The sequence below is a fragment of the Otolemur garnettii genome, unplaced genomic scaffold (assembly GCF_000181295.1).
Source record: "Otolemur garnettii isolate 467f Iridium unplaced genomic scaffold, OtoGar3 scaffold00196, whole genome shotgun sequence".
Lineage (NCBI taxonomy): Eukaryota > Metazoa > Chordata > Mammalia > Primates > Galagidae > Otolemur > Otolemur garnettii.
The window spans coordinates 2,157,742-2,179,033 of NW_003852591.1; the positions used below are offsets into that span (position 1 = coordinate 2,157,742).

The window sequence follows — 21,292 nt, forward strand, 5'->3', positions numbered from 1 at the left end:
TATTAGTTCACCATTATTTTATGGCTGAGTAGTACTCCGTGGTATAACTATACCACAGTTTATTAATCCACTCATGTGCTGATGGGCGCTTGGGTTGTTTCTACCTCTTTGCAATTGTGAATTGTGCTGTTACAAACATTCAAGCACAAGCATCCTTTTAGTTCTTACAATGAGGGCAGCATAGTATAGCTATTCTAATTTACATTGCTTTTTCATTCAACAACATTCCTAGAAATCGCTCTAAACCTGTCTATTTCTTTTTCACAGCTACATAATAGTCCATTGTACATCTGTATCATTGATTTTTAACCATTCTGTGTATGTATATTTAAGTTTCCAATATTCTGTGATTATATACAACACCATCATAAATAACCTTACACGTATGTATTTTCATACCACAAAGTGTTGGGAGTGTATCTTCAAGGTGGGATTTCTGAGTCAAAATGTCAGTGTATTGTAGTTTTGTTAAATTTGCTCAACAATGATACATTTCCCTCTTTGTATTACCACCAACGATGTATGAAGGTGCAGGTTTTCCCACCAGCTTCATCAAGACAAGCTTGTATCAACTCGTCTAATTCCATTAAAAAGTTTGTTGATATTTTTATTGGACTTGAAATAAATTTGTCGTTGTCATACTTCTTAATTTTTGTCTATTTAATAGATAAGAAACAGTCTCTCAGCTTTGACTTTCCTTAATTATGAGTGTGTTTGAACATTTTCTCACATGTTTAAGAGTCATCTTTATAAGTTTTATGAGCTGATTTTCATGTATTTTTTGTTTGTTTGTTTCCTATCAGGTTTCCAGCCCTTGGTCCTCAGTTTTTAACAGTTCTTTATTTATTAGGTAATTACCCCTTCGTCTCTAGTACGTACTGCAAATACTTTATCCCACTTTGCCAGCTATCCTTTGACTTTGTTATGTTTTTGACCATACACGTTTTTATACAGTCAGATTTATCAATATTTTATTTTATTGCTTTAGGATTTTTGAAAACCTTTCCCAATATTTAAAGAAGAATTTGCCCATTTTCCTCTACTACCAGCACATTTTGCTTTTTATATTCAGATCTCCAATCTATTTGGAGATTGCTTTTAAGTATGGTGTGACACATAAATCTAATTTTGTCTTTTCCCAAATGTCTACCCCATTGTCCCAGCACCATTCATTAAAAAGTCCACCTTTGGAGGCAGTCATTTTAGATGCGATCTTGATCCTGTATTGTGTTTCCAGGAGTAGCTGGGTCTACTTATGGGCTTTCCAGTCTAATCCAACTGGTCCATTTGTCTGCTCGTGCATTAGTACCACCCTGTTTTCGGGTATAGAGGCCTTGTATTAAGTTTTAATACCCAGCAGTACTAGTTTTGTCAGTGTTTTTCAGTATTTTCTTCACTATTCTTGCATGCTTATATTTCCATAGGGACTTATATCAACTTGTCTGACTCTGTAAAAATGTTTGTTGCTATTTTTATTGGACTTGAAATAAACTCATAAATTAACATAGAAAGAAGTGACATCTTTGTCAGGTTGAATCATTCGAGCCAAGATCACATTTGCTCTTCATGTCTTTTTGAAAGTGTTCAAAATTTTCCTATACGTGGGTTTTGTACATTTGCAGCTACATACATTTCTAAGCATTCCTTCTTTGTTGCTATTATAAATGGAACTGTGCTGTCTTACTGGTTATTGTTTGTGTGTATGGAGGCTAGTAATTATTCTATGTTAGTTTTATATCCTGTTAACTTTTACGTTTGAGTTAGCTTTTTTGTTGATTCTCTAAGACTTTCTAGTTACATTGTCCCATAATATGAAAATAAGAGTTTTACTACTCTGTCATCCATGCTTACACCTCAAGTGATTTCTTCTCTCAAACTGTATTAGCTCATAGCTCTAGAATAATGTTGAATCGTAGAAGAAAAGATAGTGAACATCCTCATTCGGTTTCTAATTTCAGCAGAGATGCCAATTGTGTTTTCCCCATTAAATAAGATACTGGTACATGGTGGCTCAAGTCTACAATCCCAGCACTCTGGGAGGCTGCAGCAGGTGGATTGCTTGAGCTCAGGAGTTTGAGACCAATCTAAGCAAGAGGGGAGTCCCGTCTCTAAAAATAAAAAAAAAAAAAGCCAGGTATTGTGATGGGCACCTGTAGTCCCAGCTATTCAGGAGGCTGAGGCCAGAGGATTGCTTGAGCCCCAGAGTTTGAGGTTGCTGTGAGCTATGAAGCCACAGCACTCTGCAAAGGGTGACAAAGTGAGACTTTGTCTCAAAAAGAAAATAAAAGAGATACTGGTATAAATATTTTTTCATGTTCAGAAGGTATCCCACAATTACTACTTTCTTGATTGCACTTTACCCTATTATTTTGAAAAAAATCAAGAAAGAATCAAGCATTTATCCTGTCTCTATATAATCTATACCCAAGGGTAACCAAATTTCAGGTTGGGAAAGTATCCCTTTAAGGAATTACTAATAAACAACAAAATTATCAAATATGGATATGTACATACCACATTTTGCAGCCCTTAACAAAATAGTCGATCCAATTGAAGATCATTGAATACTATCTTATCAAAAAGAAAGACGTCAGGCTCGGTGCCCATAGCTCAATGGTTAGGGTGCCAGCCACATGCACCGGGTCTGGCAGGGTTGAACCTGGCTCAGGCCTGCTAAACAACAATGATAACAACACAAAAATATAGCTGAGCATTGTGGCGGGTGCCTGTAGTCCCAACTACTTGGGAGGCTGAGGCAAGAGAATTGCTTAAGCCCAAGAGTTTGAGGTTGTTGTTTGCTGTGATGCCACGGCACTCTACCAAGGATGACATAGTGAGACTTTGTCTCAAAAAAAAAAAAAAAATAGGCACCAGACAGTACACACTTCCTGGTGGTGAAAGCATATACCACCATCTATGAAGTAGTCTTGCCAAAAAAGAGAGAAAGAGAGAAAGACAGACAAAGACAATGAGAGAAAGAAACAGACAGAGACAGAAAGACAGCCTGAATCAAGCCTCTAGCTCTACCAATTTATAAGAAATACAGGAGACAGAGAAAAAGGTCAAACAGCACCACAGAGATGCACTCAGTTAAATACAGTACTGAGAACTCTATTGAACAAATGATTGGATTTCTTCAACAAAGAATTGAAGAAAGGGGAAAAAGAGAGTAATATGGAAGGAAATAAAATCTATATATTATTTAAAGAACCTGCATCTATATTTATATAAACATATAAATATTTAAAGAACTTCAAAGACATATCAACTAATTGCAATATTAGTTGCCTTACTTAGATCCCAATTCAAATAAGTAGTATAATAAAAATACTTACAAGACAATTCAGGAAATAAGAATGTTGACTGGATGTGTGAGTATATGAAGAAATTATTGACTTTTTAGCTATGTTTATATTTTGGGTATTTTTATTTAAAAAAAGAAGCCCTGGGTGGTGCCTGTTGCTCAGTGAGTAGAGCGTCAGCCCCATATACCAAGGGTAGCAGGTTCAAACCTGGCTCCGGCCAAACTGTAACAAAAAAATAGCCAGGCATTGTGGCAGGCACCTGTAGTCCCAGCTACTCGGGAGGCTGAGGCAAGAGAATCGCTTAAGCCCAAGAGCTGGAGGTTGCAACACCACGGCACTCTACCCAAGGGCGACAAAATGAGACTTTGTCTCAAAAAAATAAAGAAAGAAAATTAAAAAAGAAGCCCTTATCTTTTTGAGGTACATATGAAATATTTACAAGTAAAGTGATATAATATTATGGCCAGCATTATGGGAGGGGAGATAGTATTTATGAAACAAGGTTGGACATGTATTGATCTGTGTTAAAACTGGTGATAAGGTATATCATCTTTATGTTCTCTCTACCATTTGTATATGTTTAGAATTATCCACATAAAAAGTGTTTTTGAAAATTCTGCATTTATTATATTTGACATTAGACCAATGAGATAATATACTGTGCAATGGTGGAAACAAGCAAACGCATCCCAACCACAAGCAATGGTCCCCATTGTCCGTCACTGACTCCCTAGTGGCAAGTGGCCAGGTTGCTCCCAAGTGCCAGGGTATAGGGAAAATCAACATAGGGCTATCAACACAGCACCTGGTGCCGCTCTCCCCACAGGCACAAAGATCATCCAAGGTCCCTGTAGCGCAAGAGTCCCAAAGGTCATGGAAGCAAAGAGCAAGACAGACTGACATTTTCCCCAGAAGCCCAGGTACAATACCCTTGCTTTCCTCTCTGCCCTCCTTCCCTCCCACAGGGAAGGCCCCAAACTCACGTCATTCTCCGAGGTCCCACAGAGGATGCAGGATTTGCACTCTATGCACTGCCATTTGTAGGTCTTGACAGCCTCGGTCATGTTCAGGGTGAACTGCAGGCAGGTTGGGTGACCTGGAGGAAGTCAGGAACAGCAGCATTAGTGCCAGATGGTCTGACCTGTCACCTCTCAGCATTACTAACTGAAAACACATTGTGCCCCATGTGCAGGGAAGGCAACATTGATTGGAAAAGAAGCAGGCCCTGCCCACACTCCTCACCACCACCACCCCTGTCCCATCACATCAAGGGTAAAAGAGAGTATTAAGCATATCTAATCCCTCCTGCCTTAAGAGCCAGGTCCTTCCTTAGATGTAAACAATTGATGAGGACAGAAAGTAGTGTGATCAGAGAGAACAAGAAAGGAAATTGCAGAGCACCCAACACAAGAAAGACCAGCATTATCTTCTAAGCCCCATCATCAGCTGTGACAGGAGCAACACACAATAGCTATTTGGAGCTGGGTCTTCTGATGGAAGAAGCTGTTCACACTGCCTTGGGTGCTGGTGAGGATGTTGGAAGAATTGCATAAGGTTTCCGGGGCCCTGCTCAGGGGCAGTAAGAGGCACTGTACTAGTATCTGGAGTATCTATGTCTGCAGCCCTGAGACTAGCAAGGCCTAGCAGGCCATCAAGAGTGGGAGGGACTACAGAAGAAAACAGCCTGGCAGGGATGGCCAAGAAATGGAGCATCACAGCCAACAACTGGGTCTATGAGCCAGGTCTCATGTCCTAAAAGGAGGAGCCACAGGTCCTAATTCTTTTTCTCCATCCCAAGTATCATGTTAGCTAACCCAAAAGCAAAAGCGGGGGGGGGGGGGCATTAAGCTGTGTCTTCAGAGCACACAGCCCCAGTGGATCGACATCTGAGGCCTGGCTTACAGAGCTGGACTGTGCCATCAGCCCCAGATCACCCAGGGAAAGGATAGTGATCAGCTGTGAAGACTCCCAGCATTCTATGTGGCAAGGATGGGAAACTTGGAAGGCATTCCCAGGACTCCCAGTGCTGTAAACCAGATCAGAATCTGCCCAGAGCACCCAGGCCAAAGCCTGTTACAGACTGTCACAAAAGAATCGAGAGCTATGACTAATGCAGGACATTCCCCTTCTCCAGAGCTCCCACTACATAGTGCATCACGTGGCCTCTTTCATGTAGGGGTCGTGTGCTTTAAAGAAGGTTCCTGTAGACAGAGGATACCAATAAGGGTTAGCTCTGCCACCCTAGTGCCCTCCAGACAGGATCCCACATGGTGTCACCACCCCAAAGCCACATCCCAGCAGGAACTCCCAGGCCTCCCCTTTCAAATCTTTAGAAAGCTGGTTGCATCATGGCCATTTGGGTAAAATATTGTCTATTCAGCCAACAAGAGGGCTGTTCAAATTTTAAGCTCCACAGATAGAAACCACACTGAGTTATCTTTGAGAGAGTAAGAGTGGGCAGAGTGGGGGATGGAGGACCCTCAGCAAATGCAGATGGAAGCATCAAAGACAGGGCAGATCTAAAAGCTTGTCAAGGCCATCTTGGGAGCCGTGCAACTCAGAGACTCCCACAGCTCTGGACTAATAACCGTCTCAGGGTGACACCATGGCAGCGGCCCCAAAGAGAAAGAAGCCTTACATTAAAAGTTTGGGTGAGTCACCAGTTGATATTCTTGAAAGTGTATCAAAGAGGTGAGAACACGAGCCAGGGCTGTCTCTTACTGTAAGGTCTCAGAGAGAATACAGGGGTAGGATTAAGAGAGAAATGATCAGTATAGGCCTCTGGGTAGCAAGAGCCACAGACACCCAGGTTCTCTGACAGGGCTCCAGGGGGAAGGATAAAGATGAAGTCACAGAGGGAGCAAACACCCACATAGGCAAGTTGGCTTCCCCTAATTCCATGGCCTCAGGCCACACCCCAGCCACAAGCCAGGACTGGCTTACAATAACCAGTTGCTAACCTACCAAGTATTTGTTGAGCACCTGCTAGGCCAGCCACTGTGCTAGACAGAAAAGATAGAGTGTGACCAGACTTCTAGGGCCCTTCTAGTCTAGCCAAGGAGACCTCAGGTGAACAAACTACACACATATCTATTAATTCCAATCATGTGAGTTGTGCCACGAAGGAAAAGCATGATTGGCAAAGAAAAGGAATAACAGGAAAACCTCACCTCATCTGAGATATCAAGGCCACCTTCCCTGAGAAGGTCTCTAAGCTACTACCTGGCAGATGAGGAAGAGATAGCTGGGGGGCAGGGAGGATTCCCAGCATGTGTGGGAGGTTTTGAACAGCACAGAAGCTTCCAAAACTATAGGAAGAGAAAGGCCAGTGAGCAGAGGCTGGCGAGCAAAAGGAGAGTGGAACAAGGCAGCAGGAACCAGGTCACATAGGCACTCACAGTCCTTACTTAAGGCCCTGGGGCTTTAAAGTTATTAAACGGTTTTAGGCAAGGCAGTCATGGGATCACACTGTGTTTTTAAAGGAGCTTTCTTCTTCAGCATGAGGGAAAGTTGGGGTGATGAGGTCATTCTGCATCTCGATTGTGGGGTGGGTACATATGGGATGAGGATGCACAGAACTGTATACTGCATACTTTAACACACACAGACACGTCTGAGTGTAAAATCGGTGCAATCCAAATAGGGCCTCTGCCTGAGTCAGCGTCAATGCCTGATCTCAATGTTGTACCATAGTTATGTAAGCTCTTATCACTGGGGGAAACTGGGTGGAGGGTGCATGGGACCTCTCTGTAATACAACTTTTGTAACTTTCTGCGAAACTATAATTATGTCAAAATCAATCATTGAAAAGATCTTTATAAATAATCATTAGGAAGAGAGAAAGGGAGGGAAAGGACAGCCTGTTCTCTAGGGAAAGAATTGGTTGGGGGAGCAGGAGGATGCAGAGATGCAAGAATTGTTGCCAGGAAATGAGTTAGGAGGCTAATGCAGCTACCAGGAAAGAGACAAGAATGATTAGACTCAGGTGGAAACTGGAGAATACTAAAGAAATAATCGATAAGACTTGACCATTGTTTGAATGTTGGGAATGTGAAAAAGCGAAGAGAAATATTCCCAAGTTTATGACCCCCCCAAACGAGGTAGATTTCAGTGAAACTTACTCAGATAAGGAAGCCTAGAGAAAGATTATAGGGAGCAAACGGAGGAAAAGGTAGATTCTGTGTCGAGGAGGTAAACTGGAGAAGACGATGAGACTTCAGGGGAAACACCAAGTGGATGCATGGGGTTGGAGTTCCAAAGATAAGTACAGTCTAGAGGTAGAAACTTAGGAGTTTTTGATAAATAAGTGGTAATCAGATCCAGGGGAATGAATGAAATTATCTAGGACCAGGGGAATAAGGGAGAAAGGAAGAAGAGAAGAGAAAGGAGAAGAGAGAAAAGGGTCTGGGACTGAACTTTGAGGAACTCAGCTACTTAGAGATCAAAAGAAAGGACCAGGAAAAGCCACTGGGAAGGTAAGGTCTATCAGGAAGGCCTGATAGGTAAGAAGCAAATCAGGCTAGGATGGGGTCACAGTAGCCAAAGGAAAAGATTCAGGAAGGAGAAGGTGGGTGGCCAGCTGTGGTGACTGCCCCAGTTCTCAGTCTTCATTGCTTATTCAAGTCCCTAAGCAAAGCAGTGTTGACACATCAGAACAAAAGCCACTCTTCAGGAGAGTCATTTTCCCCGGGAAGAAGGTCAGTACATTCCCAAGCATGACATGGAACTCAGCAGCCAGTTCTGCGTCCGGAGCTGTCCCCATGTGTGTGCTGAATGCATCCAACAGCAGCCTGCAAACGTTTATGGAGACCCAACTTTGTGTCCAAGTCCTCCTAAACCACTGTGCTGAGTGAGCTCTGAAGACGTTTTCTGGGATAGCTTTGGCCCAGCGAATAGTAGCAAGTGGGGTTTAGGGACTCCTGCCAGAAGTCACTGAAAAAAATTCCATGGGCTTTCTCTGGGTTCCCATCTTGAGCAAGTCATCAGCTTGCAAAGACCTTCAACCCGAGAGGAAGGGAACTGAACCCAGACAGCCTCCAGCCCCTGGTAAAATGCAGGACTGCTACAGAGCTCAGCCTGCTCAGAACTCAAGACATCACTCAAGTGCAAGACAAAAGCAACAGGTGAAATTAATATTGCAACCTAGCAGCCAGGAAGGTGAGGCACAGGGAAGTCACCCAAGCAGCATCAACAGTCGGCAAAAACCATGCCCAAAACTAAATCCTCCTGTCTATATCATTATAACAGGTTGGTTGTCTGTTGCTTGGTCTCCAAAAACTGGAAAAATCATTTGCCAGATAACAGTGCAAGAATAAGACTTCTTATCTACCATGGAAATGACTTAAGAAATGTGCACTGTGGAACAAAAGCAGAAGTTTCCAAGGAAAAAATGGTAGAAGCCTATTTCTAAGTTTTGCTGCTAGAACCCCTTATTTTTGCCCAGAACTAATTCTTTTTTTTTTTTATTGAATGGTAACTATGTACATTAATGCACTTCTGGGGTACAGTGTGGGGTTTTCACATGCAATCCGAACTACTTCCATCAAACTGGTCAACACAGCCTTCATGTCATTTTCTCAGTTATTGTTTTAAAACGTTCACATTCTACTCCAGAACTAATTCTTAAAGTATGAGAATAACAGATAAAATCTTTCCAACTCAAGGGTAGAAAAAAAAAGTCACTTGCTACTTGGAGTCCTAGCTTTATCTCTTTTGTGAAGTTAACAGTCGTTCTGTAATGTACTTGGAAACTGAGATTTTTCCTATTTCTGGTTTTCTTAAAGCAAGAAATACCTGTATTGCTATTTAAATAGCCTAATATAGTGAAAGGGAGACAACTCTTTCCAGGTCCTCTTGAGTGTGATGATTCAACAGAACATTTATAAGATTCCAATTACCAAAATGAATTTAGAAAGTGGTGCAGGGTACATGATTCATCCCAGCCAGATCATTAAAACTCAAGTCCTTCCTGAGTGTTCCTCTAAATGTATTCTATCTGGAGGGCTCAGTAAATCTGCCCACTTATTTAGTTGATTCAGTCATGAACTTGGCGTAAAGAAGTATTCCTAATCCCTTCCAGCCATAACCTCTTTCAGAACTGACCTCATTCCTCCCTAGAGGTTGAAACAGGACATGTCACCCATGGCCACAGTGTACAGGACACCTAACTCCTGGACTGAGTTTTTAAGTAATCAGGATTTGGCTTCAGGGTGCTATTGGAACAGATAGGAAGAAAAGGGAAACCAGCAGGGCATAGAAAACTTCTCAGCTGGAAGAAGATAGTCCATGAGTCTAGGAGTACCTGGCGTTTAGGATGCCTCAGTCTACTGAGCTCAGGAAAAGAGAGAAGGCAGATGTCTCAGAGGAGTGACTGCTGCCTTGCTACTGGAAGGACACACGGTGTACCTTTACAGAACACATGAGAATGTTCAAGGGACAAGAAATGGGATTTTGGAGTATTTGAGTGAGAAGGCACAGAGACTAATACCCAGGCAAATACCCAGGGTTATTTCTACATTCACAGCTAACTGTTTCTGTGCATGCAAATACACCATATCCCCCACATGGGGACATTTCCAGCCTGTTACAGGAGAAAATATTTAAATAGACCCTGTGGATTAGGCTCACATTATGATTGTGACTTAGAAGCTAACCTAAGTCATTATCTAGTCCACCTCCTCTATAGCTATTCAGTTCAGTGAGAGAAACAGTTCATTTTCAACAAACCCTGGGCAAAAAGAAAATACGAACTGCTATGACATGTGTCTCTTACTTTATGATCCTTATTAAAAGAGTTTTTTATTTCATTACTGCTAATATTTAATTTGGACTAGGCTAAGTCACATTGCTGATTAAATTAGAGCTCCAGGAAAAAAAAAAAGATTATCTTGGTAGGTGTGTGCTGAAAACATAAATAAAACAGATACAAATAACTGTGGAACTAGCATGGTCTATTATTTATTCATTATGAAATTATAAACATCTAATTATATTTTATTACCTTATTTATCAATGTTGATCTCTTAAAAACTAATTTCTCAGAAAAGGAGAACCTCAATATCCATAGTTCTCAGGCAAGTAAGTGTAAAGCTCAGATTGTACTCCTTGGACTCGTGCTTGGTTTATAGGGATTCTATTCTATTCTATTCTATTCTATGAAATACATAGGGTTAATTCCAATCAGAAATAGCACCAAAAACAAGTCTCCCAGGCATTCCATAGAAAATAATTTGGCTCAAATGCCTAATAGTTCTCTAAATGCATACACACATAAAATTTCTAATATTTACATATTGCAAATATGCATATATGTGAAGTTATCGCTACAGCATCTACATGATGTGCAGTCAAATCTCAATTGTGCTAAAGAGTAACTTGAGGAGGAAAATAATTATTAGTTCACTGTGGGAAACCACCTCATTCAATCGGATCAATTCATTTTCATATTCTCTCTCTCCTCCCTCCCTCCCTAACCTACCCTATGTCTTTCTCTCCCCCTCCCCATCTCTTCACTCTCCTCTACTTTGAGACCCAGTTTGTCAAGTGGAGGGAAGGAGGCTCTGAGTCATTATACTTGATCTATACAGGGGACAAGGGTGAACCAATTCTGAGCAATCAAGAATTCAACCTCTTTATTTATATATTATGACAAGTATGTTAATCGGGCAGTGCTTCTTCACTGAACTATTTCTCTAAACCTTGGGCAAAGATCTGCAGGTTCACCTCCATCTGCCCCCAGATGTTACTTCTAATGCAAGACATCTGCAAATCGATGATCACAATGACATTCAGAAGGCACCTGAACAGCTCCCTTTTTCCCTCACCATTTTTACTGTATGTCAAAGAGGATAAAGAAGAGAAAGCGAGTGAAAAGGAAAAAGACCAAACTAACAAAAATTCATTAAAAATAAATGATGGTGTGAGCTGTGGTGCCTTCTGCTTAGGCAAAACACCTTCCTGTGCAGCCAGTCCGATTACTCCTGGAAGTCTACTTATCCTCCCATCCAGGTGTCAAGGTCTGTGGCACCCAGGTACCCCATGGGATGCAAACCACAGGGGCTGTCATACAAGTTGTTATTATAAATAACCATACAAAACACATTCATGCAAGAGCATTAGAGGCACCTTGAATGAGCTAAACAGCTAAGGGCTCATGGTGCTGTTCTTAAATAGCCCTAGAGACTCCCAAGTTTTCTTGGTGAGTGTGGCCCAAGGTAGTCTCCTGGAAGTGGACCTACACCCATCTATAAACCGGAGGGCATTGTGTCTGGGCCTCTTGATAGGATAGAGAAGCCTAGATCTTGATTTACATACTTACTTGACTGGCACAGGTTGGGTCCAAGATACAGCACTAGCAAGATGTCAAGAGTCACAGTTTGACCCCAGAGCTGCTAATTAGACTCTACAGCTGAGGATCAAAGGTAATTTATTCATTTATTCATTCCTTTGACGGTATCTGTTAGATAAATAAATGCGGCAGGTACTTTTCATGGTACTGGAGATATAGCAGTGAGTAAGATCAAATCCCTGTCCTGATGGGACAAGTGCCACAGTTTGAGATTCACTGCAGCATTTGAGTCCTTTGGACAAGCCACTTCTCTTCTCTAGGCATTAGTTTTTCAATATAGTAAATCAACAGACTGGAATCTGCTATTCATGGGTAGCTCTCTCCATGACACCCATACATGGTATTTTTAAAGATACCCTTGATTCCCAGTTGCTGATCTGCTTGGTAGGCTAAATAATCTTTCTGAAGCTTACCAGCTAAAACTCAAAGAGAAGAAAACTAAGAAGGAAATTAAAAGAACCAGTAAGTACTGCTAGAATTCATATCAACTTTCCCATGTTGACCAACCCAATCCTAGTTCAATATCAACACTAAAATATGGCCATGACAGCAAAAGAAATCTAAAAATCTAAAGCACTTCTCACCAACCATACCACCCACCCCTAGGCAGTAAGTTGGGCCTATACAGATGAGCTGTCATGAATCTGCAGGCAGACAGGGGCCTTGGGTAAGGTTCCATCCATCAGGAATATCAGAGCTGGATTGAGCTGGTTGTGTGACAGGGGCAGATATTGCCAGGAAGTGGGGTGGGAGAAGAGGGCCATTAACGTGAGCAGATCACGTTGACTCTCCTTTCAAATTCTTTGCTGAAATTGTAGATTGTAGGCAAGCACCTGCCGCAGTGATTCCTGCCCCACAGTGGTGTGTGGAGGCCACCCTGAATCATCATCCAGAGACTGGTATCAGTCTCAGATGTGAATCTTTGACATTGTCTGCGCATCTCAGGCCTCTCTGGACATCGGAGGCATCTAGCCACAGGCTCTGGCTAACCAAACTGGTTTTTCTTTAAGAGTGTGAGCCTGGAGAAGAAACTATTGCTCGGATTGTAGACCGCACAATCCCTGTGCTTCCTTTTGTCCTGAATGGGTCCAGGTCTGCACTTAATGTGTGCTGGTGGAAAACAGCTGTGATTAGTCAACATTGGTGATCCTCTGCCTGGTAATCTTCCATGAGTTAGAAGATGAATTCATGGGTGATCTAAGTTCCTGGTCATCTGAGGACCTTTGAGGTAGTATTCGCTTTTTTTTAATTTCAAAAATATTTCACAGAGTTGTGCTAGATCTAATGAAAAAAAGAATGCTTTCTTGCTTTCCTATCCTTTTCTAGGTGAGAATAGGAAGCAATCACACAAGTGCCTAGAAATAGAGGACTAACAGTATGCTTATGATACTTAGACCTTTGTGTTATATTTTTAAATCATTTTAGTGTAATTTTAAGGTTCTTCTGACTTTGCAATCTACTTTATTGTGATCAGATTCTTATAGAAATATAATTCTAATTTGACCAAGTTCATTGAGCACCTATGACATGTTGAAATTTCAAAGATGAATAAGACATGAATCCTGCCTTAAGAAGCTCAGTTGGCAGGTGAGCTCTAGCATGGCCACCAGTAATACCCTTCTGGCATTCATACTCTTGTGGCATCCTCTCCCCTAGAGGGTAGATTGGAGTCAGTGACTCACCTCTAACTGGTAGAGTATGGCAGGAGTGATGAGATATCACTTCTAACATTAAGCTTTCATCTTCTGCACTCCTATGCTTGCTTGTTCACTAGCTCTAAGGGAAGCCAGCTGCCCTATAGACATGTCCATATTGGAACCAATGCAGGGAGGGCTTAGTCCAATAGCCCAAAAGGAACTGAATCCTCACAGAAAATATATGGGTGTGTTTAGCATTGGATTCTCTTCCAGCTGAACCTTCAGATGAGACCACAGCCCTGACTGACAACTTGACTGCAAACTCATGAGAGACCCTGAGCCACAGGTTCCCAGATAAACCATACCTAGATTCCTGACCCACAGAAACTATGAGATAATAACTGCTTGTTGTGTTAAGTTCTGGAGTAATTTATTATGCAGCAACAGATAACTATTATGGGGAGAGAGACACTCTGTTTTAAATGACTATAATACAAAGTGATAGGTGCTATAGTAGGGGAATGAATACAGTTCTTATAAATGAGGAAGAAATAAATAATGTTGAGGAAGCTCAGGGAAAGCCCTTGAGAGAAGGTAGCATTTAAGCAGAGCTTTAAGTTAAATAAAAAAAAAAAAAATAGGAGAAAAGAGCACTACAAGGGAAAGAAACAGCAGGAAATGTATAGTATATGGTACTCAGGCAAAGCAGAGGAGCGCAAGGAGAGCAAGGGGAAGGGAGAATGGCAAGAGATAATGCCAGAAAGGTATGAGGAAAGACTGTGAAGGGCCTCTGAGGCAGGCACAAAGATCTGAGTTTTACTTTAGGCAGTGAGAATGCTCATTGGTTTTTAAGCAGGAACCTAATTTGCTTATACCCATGCTTTAGACTTGCAGGAGTGTCCAACCTTTTTTCTTTCCCGCAACACATCAAAAGAATAAGAGTTGTCTTGAGCCACACAGTAAATATTCAGACACTACAAAAGATGATTAGCAAAAAAAAAAAAAAAAGGTCCATGCATATACATACTTCTCATGATATCTGACACCACAGATAAGCAAAAGAAGTCCTCACAAAATCAGCATGCAGCCCACAGGGCACAGTGTGGCACCCCTACTTTAGAAAGAGAACTCTGGTGAGAGGACTGAGGGCAGATGTAGTGGACATGACTGGGGCAGGGGGACCAGTTGCAATCAATGAATTTTTATTCAGCAGTTATGATGTGCCAAGCACTATGAAAGGTGATGAACAAAGAAACAGACAAAATCCTACCACTGGGGAGCTTATAGTCCAGGGCAGGCCTAGTAATAGTGGGGATAAAAGGAGGAAACAGTTGACAGGTAGAACTGGTCAATGGGACATGAGGCCCACATGGATGTGTGTGTGAGGCAAAGTTGACACCAAGATTCCTAGGTCAGGCCACATAGTAGACGATAAACTGTCAGCAGAGATGGAGACAGAGGCTCCCAGAGTATAACACAATAGAACCTCTATAAGCTGACCACCCAAGGGACTGTAACAGACTGCTCAATAGATAGAGGTGGTCAGCATATGGAACTAGGCCTACTGTACTGATAAGTACACGTGGTGCATGTCCGGTCTGTGAAAATTAGGTCAACTCAAGGAGTGGTCAATGTGGGGAGATGGTCAACCATGGAGGTTCTGCTATAACCCAACCTGGGCACACTGCATTTATTGTGCAAATGGGACATTCAGTAGACATGGTGAGAAGATATGGGTCTATATTCAGGGGACAGGACCAGGTTGGAGACAGAAATTTAAAAATCATCAGGTTTGGGTGATGGGTGAAGGCTTCGAACTTGGTAAGATACTCATGGAGAGACAACAGAAAGATAAAAAGGGCCTAGTTGGGGGTAAGGGGCAGGGTAAACATTGGGACCGAGACCATTAAGGAGCAAGAAGGAGGGAACTACTGAGAAAACCAGAGACAATGTTGGTTGGAAAGGGAGAAGGAAACCTGAGAAAGGCATCTCATGGTGTCCACCGACAAGGAGGGCTGGCACCACCAAGTGAGAAGTGGGGTAAGAAGCAAAGAGAACATGCAGCCTGGGCAAGCTATTGCTGGTTAGAACTATAGCTGTTGCCAGCAGTAGTGAGCCCTCACTCCTCTCTGGATGAATGGATAGTTTCAGCAGTGTGACGGTATAGAAGCTTCTCATGCTTTAGGTTTTGTCTCACATGCTGAAACTGGGAAGTGCCTCGTGCAATTGTCTCAGGAATGTTAACCTTACCCAACTCCATGCGTTCATAGCAGGGGCCAGATTTTGATGCAGGTTCCAAGACCAAAGTGAGGCATGCCAGCCCTCAGCTCCTGTCCTTCCCTAAGAGATGCACCAAGTCCCACTAGCAACCATTTATTTCCTTCTGACCTTGGATTGAACCTTTTAGTCCTAACTGATATGGCAGGTTCTGGCAGAGGCTTCTCCCACCATCCTGGTGTCTGATCCAGCAGGAACCATGCAATTCTCTGAGAGAGGGGTCAGGGCCAAAGACAGAGGGGCAGTGCTGGGAGCCAGAAGGAATAGCAAGGCGAGGATGGAAATGTGGCAGGCTGCAATATCAGAGGCTGCAGCGCTTCATAAAAATACGCACAAATCCTTAAATCCACTCTTTTCAATAAGTAGAGACCATTCCTGTTTCCTTGAATGTAGACTGGACTTAATGACTTGCTTTTAACAAATACAGTTAAGAGGGGTAACAATATGCAACTCTGGAGACTAAGCTATAAAAAGGCACTGTGGTTTCCATTTTGATTGTATACTCTCTGCCTCTGTCCCTGTCTCTTTCTTTTTGATCACACACTGTGGAGGAAGCCAGCAGCTGTGTTGTGGGCTGCTCCATTGAAAAGCCCACGTAGCAAACAACTGGGGAAAGGCTTTGTTCAGCCAGCAAAGAACTGAGGCTCTCAGCCCAGTAGTCTGTGAGGACCTGAGGTGCACCAACGTGTGAGTGAGCCCAGAAGAAACTCCTGCAACCCCTGCAGAGCCCTGAGGTGACTACAGTCCCAGCCAACATCTGAGACATCCTGTGACACACAACCTAGCTAAGCCATCCCAGATTCCTGTCCCTTGAGAACTTCAAGATAACAAATGTGAGTTTTGAGCTGCTAAATTGGGTTGACTTGTTACACAGCAATAGTGTAACTAACCAATACAATGGCAAAGGAGAAGCAGTAAGGGTTTTGACTGGAAAACCAGACATTTAACCAGACTCTGTTTGTGCTCCCAGCCATGGAGAGGCCCAGCACTGTGCTGGGCAATGAAGGACAGAAATGGGAATTGGGATTTTATATCATTTCTTTTGTCCACAGAACATTGTTATTTTATAAAATGAATTTTCTTTAAAAGAGTTAATAGTGGGAAGTAAGGGAACTTAGTAAATAAATTTTCTTTTCCAGATCTAATAGTGGGAACTACAGGAACTTAAGTGGCAATGTGGAGGTGAGTAAAAGAAGAAGTGAATGAGTGTGGCCCCACATGAGGGCATATACCTGCAGTTTCCTGGGCCCAGCCCGTGTCCACGGGGTGTCCAGAAAAGACCCACTGCACCAAAGCAGCTGCCTCTGCAGCCTCTGGTCTTGCCTTTGACTCACCTGTCTCACCCTCACCTTTTCTACACCCCTTTCCCCTAGCTGAGCCTGCCTCTCACCCCGACAAGCTTTCCATTTAGGTGTCCTGGAACAAGTTCCCAATCAACAGGAGCCGAGCAAGATTCTCCAGCCAGTATTTGGCCTAAAGAAAGCAGTGCTTGGATACCTTAATGTATATTCACTGACTTTGATTCCCCACAGTAATCCTGTGAGGGAGGCAGGACAGATAGGAACATTCCTAATTTACAAATGAAGCAGTCAAGGCTCAGAATGGCTCCAGCAGCCAGCACATAGTGGAGCCAGGCCTAGAATCCACGTCTTCAGTCCTGTCTCATTCCATCGTGGTCCAGGATGGCCGTCCAAACTCTATTTTAGCTCTTTATTTTAAGCTGTTAAATACAGCAACATTTTCTCCTTTGAGGCATAAGAAGCTTTCTAAGGCAAGGTGATATCAGTCTCTGAGTCTCTCCATGCCTCAGTTTCCTCAGTTCACACCACACGAGGGTGGACTAGCTACCCCCTCAGACTGCATTGGGCCTCACTGTTCCATGCCTTTAGCAAAATCCCTCAGGAAGCCAGGCTTGCTTGTATGAGGCAGGGGATCGAGTCCTTGCCATCTGGCAGTGACTAATCCTGGAAAACCCTGGGGAAGACTCACTCAGGAGTGAGCCAGTCGAACCCACACAGAGGGCCCTGGGGGTTGCAGGAAGTAGGCCAGCAGCCTCTGGGGCATTACTGGGCTCCCCTAGTTCCTGAGAGTCTCTACCAAGGTGCCTCGACCTCACTGACTACAGCCACTCTGCCGGTCATCCCCCCTCTCCCCTCAGAGCCCCACTCATACTGGCTGGGCCAGCCATTCCCAGGTGGAGCCGGTTGTCCAGGCCCTCCCTAGGGCCACCCCAGGGGATGGCCCATCACTCGCTTTCCCTGTGATGCCTCTCAGAAGAGCACAAAAAGATGCCTGGCATCCAAGGCCGATTCCACGTCACACCTCCATTACACTGTCAGTCAAGAAAGGACAGGAATGTTCCTTATTCACCTTGTCCAAGAAAAGAACAAAAGAGCACACAAGAAAGACCCCCTTTGTGCAGTCCCCGGACTGTCCTGCCATCAAGATGCCTTCAACCCCACTCACCTGAGGCCCCAGTGGGGGTTCACTGGCTCCTTCCAATCCTTTTCCCCCATTCTCTCCTGACCTCCTGATTTCCTGAAGTCAATAATTCACTTTCCAAATTGCAAGGGCAGGAGAATGGAAAACAAGGATGACGATGGTGGTGACCAGCTGTCCCTGAAGTCTCTCACCCAGACTTCTCTAACACCTGGGCTCCCTGACGTCCTTCAACACCCACAGCAGGAGAACAACAAAAATCACGCTGAACCAACATGGCTTAAAGGAGACACCTCCTTGGGGCTCCCTGGGAGTACATCAAACCCAGCACCATCTGGCCTTGTATTACCTCAGCATTTGTGTCCAGCCCCCCACATGCAGGCAGCACTCGTTCTGCACTCATCCTGAATCTTTGATCACTAAGTCCGACTGATAGGTCTGTTTCCACCAGCCAAATTTTCATCTAAGATTAATCCAACTTTTCCTGACAATCAAACCAATATTTATCCAACAAATTCATGAATGAGAATTGATCTTGCTGTTTACTTAGAAAGGTAGAGGGGTTGACTTTTACATGGGCTTTATTTTTTTCTCTCTGGAGAAATTAAGGAGTTGGAATAGTGCGAGAGAAAGCAAATCAATGGCTATTTCCAGTTACCAGCATCTGTCTTCAGATTTAATAGAAATGATGCCCTAAGACACATAGTCTATTCAGTCTATTCAGTACAAAAATACCCATCAATACTAGAGTAACACAGAAGGACAGTCTTTCCTGGCACTTTATAAATGTAGGCAAGAGCCTCACAACTGTTTGAAGAGTCACAGAGCCCTTCTGGGTAAGCAGTGATCAACTCCATGGCTGTAGGTCACCTGAGGAATAGGTGGGAAAGAATTGGGAACACATCACCAGAAAGCTGACCTCCCCATAGGGATAGCTAAAATGTCACACACGCCACCGTTCTATTCATACCCATGGCAGACATTATTAACCAATTCATTGGCTTCCAGTTCACATGGATAAGATCTTAGGATCTTTCTCAACACAGAAACCCAAGCAGCCATCCCAGTCTTTCTCGGAGTTTGCAGACAAAAGGAAACCTACCTGCTACCCCTGAGCTATTAAGCTTAAGGGCGAATTAAGGACTCACACCTTAAGCAGATCACTGATCACATATTTTACTTCTGTTTTCCCTTCTGTGAGTCAGAGATCCTATCAAAACAACAAGGAAACAAACCAAACAGTGGCCTGATTTTGTGCTTGGACTAGCAGACAGTATTCCTACAGTCACGTACTTTCCTTGTCACAGAAAATCATCCCAGAGACCCTTTCCAAAAAAGGACTTTTTCTTAATGGAGGTTTAATGTTTTTCCTGCTCCATGGGTGCAGACCACCCCCCCCAGCCCTCCTTAAGTAATTCCTCCATTTCTTGCTGCCTGCAGCATGAAGTAAGCCTCTTAACACTGCAAGCCTCTTTGCTGTGTGACTACACCTGTCTATTTTAGATTCATCTTCTTTCCCCATCACTGATCCCAACCACCACCACCACACCCTATGCAATAGTCACACAGAGAAGTATTTACTGTGCCCCTCCCCTACTCCATCTTCCCCTCCCCCTCAAAAAACAACTCTTCTTTTTGAACTTTGCACTTTGGGGCACAAAGGTCTCTCTGTCTTACCTCTCTGTTCTTATTCACAGCCAAACCTGTCAAACAGGTCATCTCCACTCTGGCAACTGGAAGTGGATCCATGGACCATTAGCACAAACATCACCTGGGAGCTTGTCAGAAACACTCACCCTGGACCTGACCTATAGACTTGAAATCTGTAAGTTACAAAAACACCCAGGTGATTCATGGGCATAGTGAATTCTGAGATGCACAGCCCTAAATTCTCTCCCTCCCTTTCAAGGACAGCCACTCAGTCTCCATTCTCTCGAATCTGATTTCTCTCCTCGCCCTTCCACCAAAAAACTCTCACCCATTGAGTGAGCCCATGAACATATACAGGAATAAAGAATAAATAAACCATCACATCCACCTACTACCTGTCCCTGGAATTTCTAGCCATCCTTCAGATCCCATCCAAATGACTCCACTTCCTTGAAGCTTTCTCTGCACTCCAGGCAGATGAGGAAACCCACGTGCTTAGAGAATGGGGAACCTGCTTAAGGTTGCACCCTACTAAGCAGAGTCCACCTGAACCCAGACCCAGTGAGGGCTCTCAGCACCCACAGTGTACTGCCTTTGGGAGTGGCCTCAGAAGGAAGCCCATGACCTCCCATAGAAGCCCCTCATCCCCGTCAGGGGCAGAACTCTGGCTGGAACCGTGAACACAAGTCTAAACTTGTGTGTGGATGAGGCCCCATGTGGGTGATCACATGTCAGATTCCCTTGTCCAAGTCCTTACCCACTGATGCCCACTCTTCACCCTCACTCAATCCTCCACAAGACCCTTCTCTGCTGTCTTCCTTCACATACACATCCCAGGTGCTATCTCTGTCACTCTCCTTCTCAGAATGGAAATGGCAGCCACTGGTGTCCCCATTACTACAAACCATAGCCATGTCATTCTGGTAGCACTCAAACTTCAGACTGCAGAAGAGTCATCAAGGGAGATGTTTTGAACATGCAGATTCCTCAGCCTCAAAGCTTCTCATTCACCTGCCCGGGAGTGGGTAGAAATCTGCCCATTTAGCTAGAGTCCTGAGGTGATCTGATGCAGGTAGTCCCAGGCCACACTCGAGACCCTCTGTCCCCCAGCCACTCCAGCATATTGGCAAGCTGGAGACTATGGCCAAGTCCACAGACCGCTCTGATCCTGAGTCTGCCTTGGTGAGTAAGAGCTCAAAATTGAGCCTTTCTTACCCACCTCATCTCTCTATTATGAACACCAAGGTCACAAGGATGTGCTACTGTTTTTTTAAAACTGGAGAACACTTAAAATTTAAAAAAAAAAAAAAGGCAAGGTTTGCCTCTCTTCTCCTTTATTTTGGCACCATCGAACCTCTATTCTCATTCCCAGAAATACTGTATTTCTCTCATAGCTGGTTGTCAACATACCCTTAAGTGTTTCAGACAGGCTTGTGATTGTGGGATGCAAAGAGCATCAGTTCATACTGGCCAGTGTCCAGGGATAAGTTGTCTTCCTGATAGCAATTCTGTTTGCCAGAGACCTGTGGTTCTCCTACATAAACAGGAGGTCTGAACTTCCTCTCAGCAGTCTGAGACAGGCACCGTACACGCCTCAAGATAAGGCATTTAGAAGACAGTGTTTAGAATATTTCCTT

At 43.6% G+C, this 21,292-nt stretch overlaps 1 protein-coding gene across 2 annotated transcripts in view; it reads right to left on the minus strand.

Moving 5' to 3' along the window:
• Positions 1-21,292, minus strand: part of DPF3 (double PHD fingers 3) — a 224,303-nt gene that overhangs the window by 6,767 nt on the left and 196,244 nt on the right. Inside the window, exon 10 of one of the 2 annotated variants that reach the window (XM_023507637.1) lies at positions 4,289-4,401. In XM_023507637.1, coding sequence (XP_023363405.1) covers positions 4,289-4,401 — 113 coding nt within the window. Of the gene's footprint in view, positions 1-4,288; positions 4,402-21,292 lie in introns of those variants that run through there. The other variant, XR_002770878.1, reaches the window with a different exon arrangement.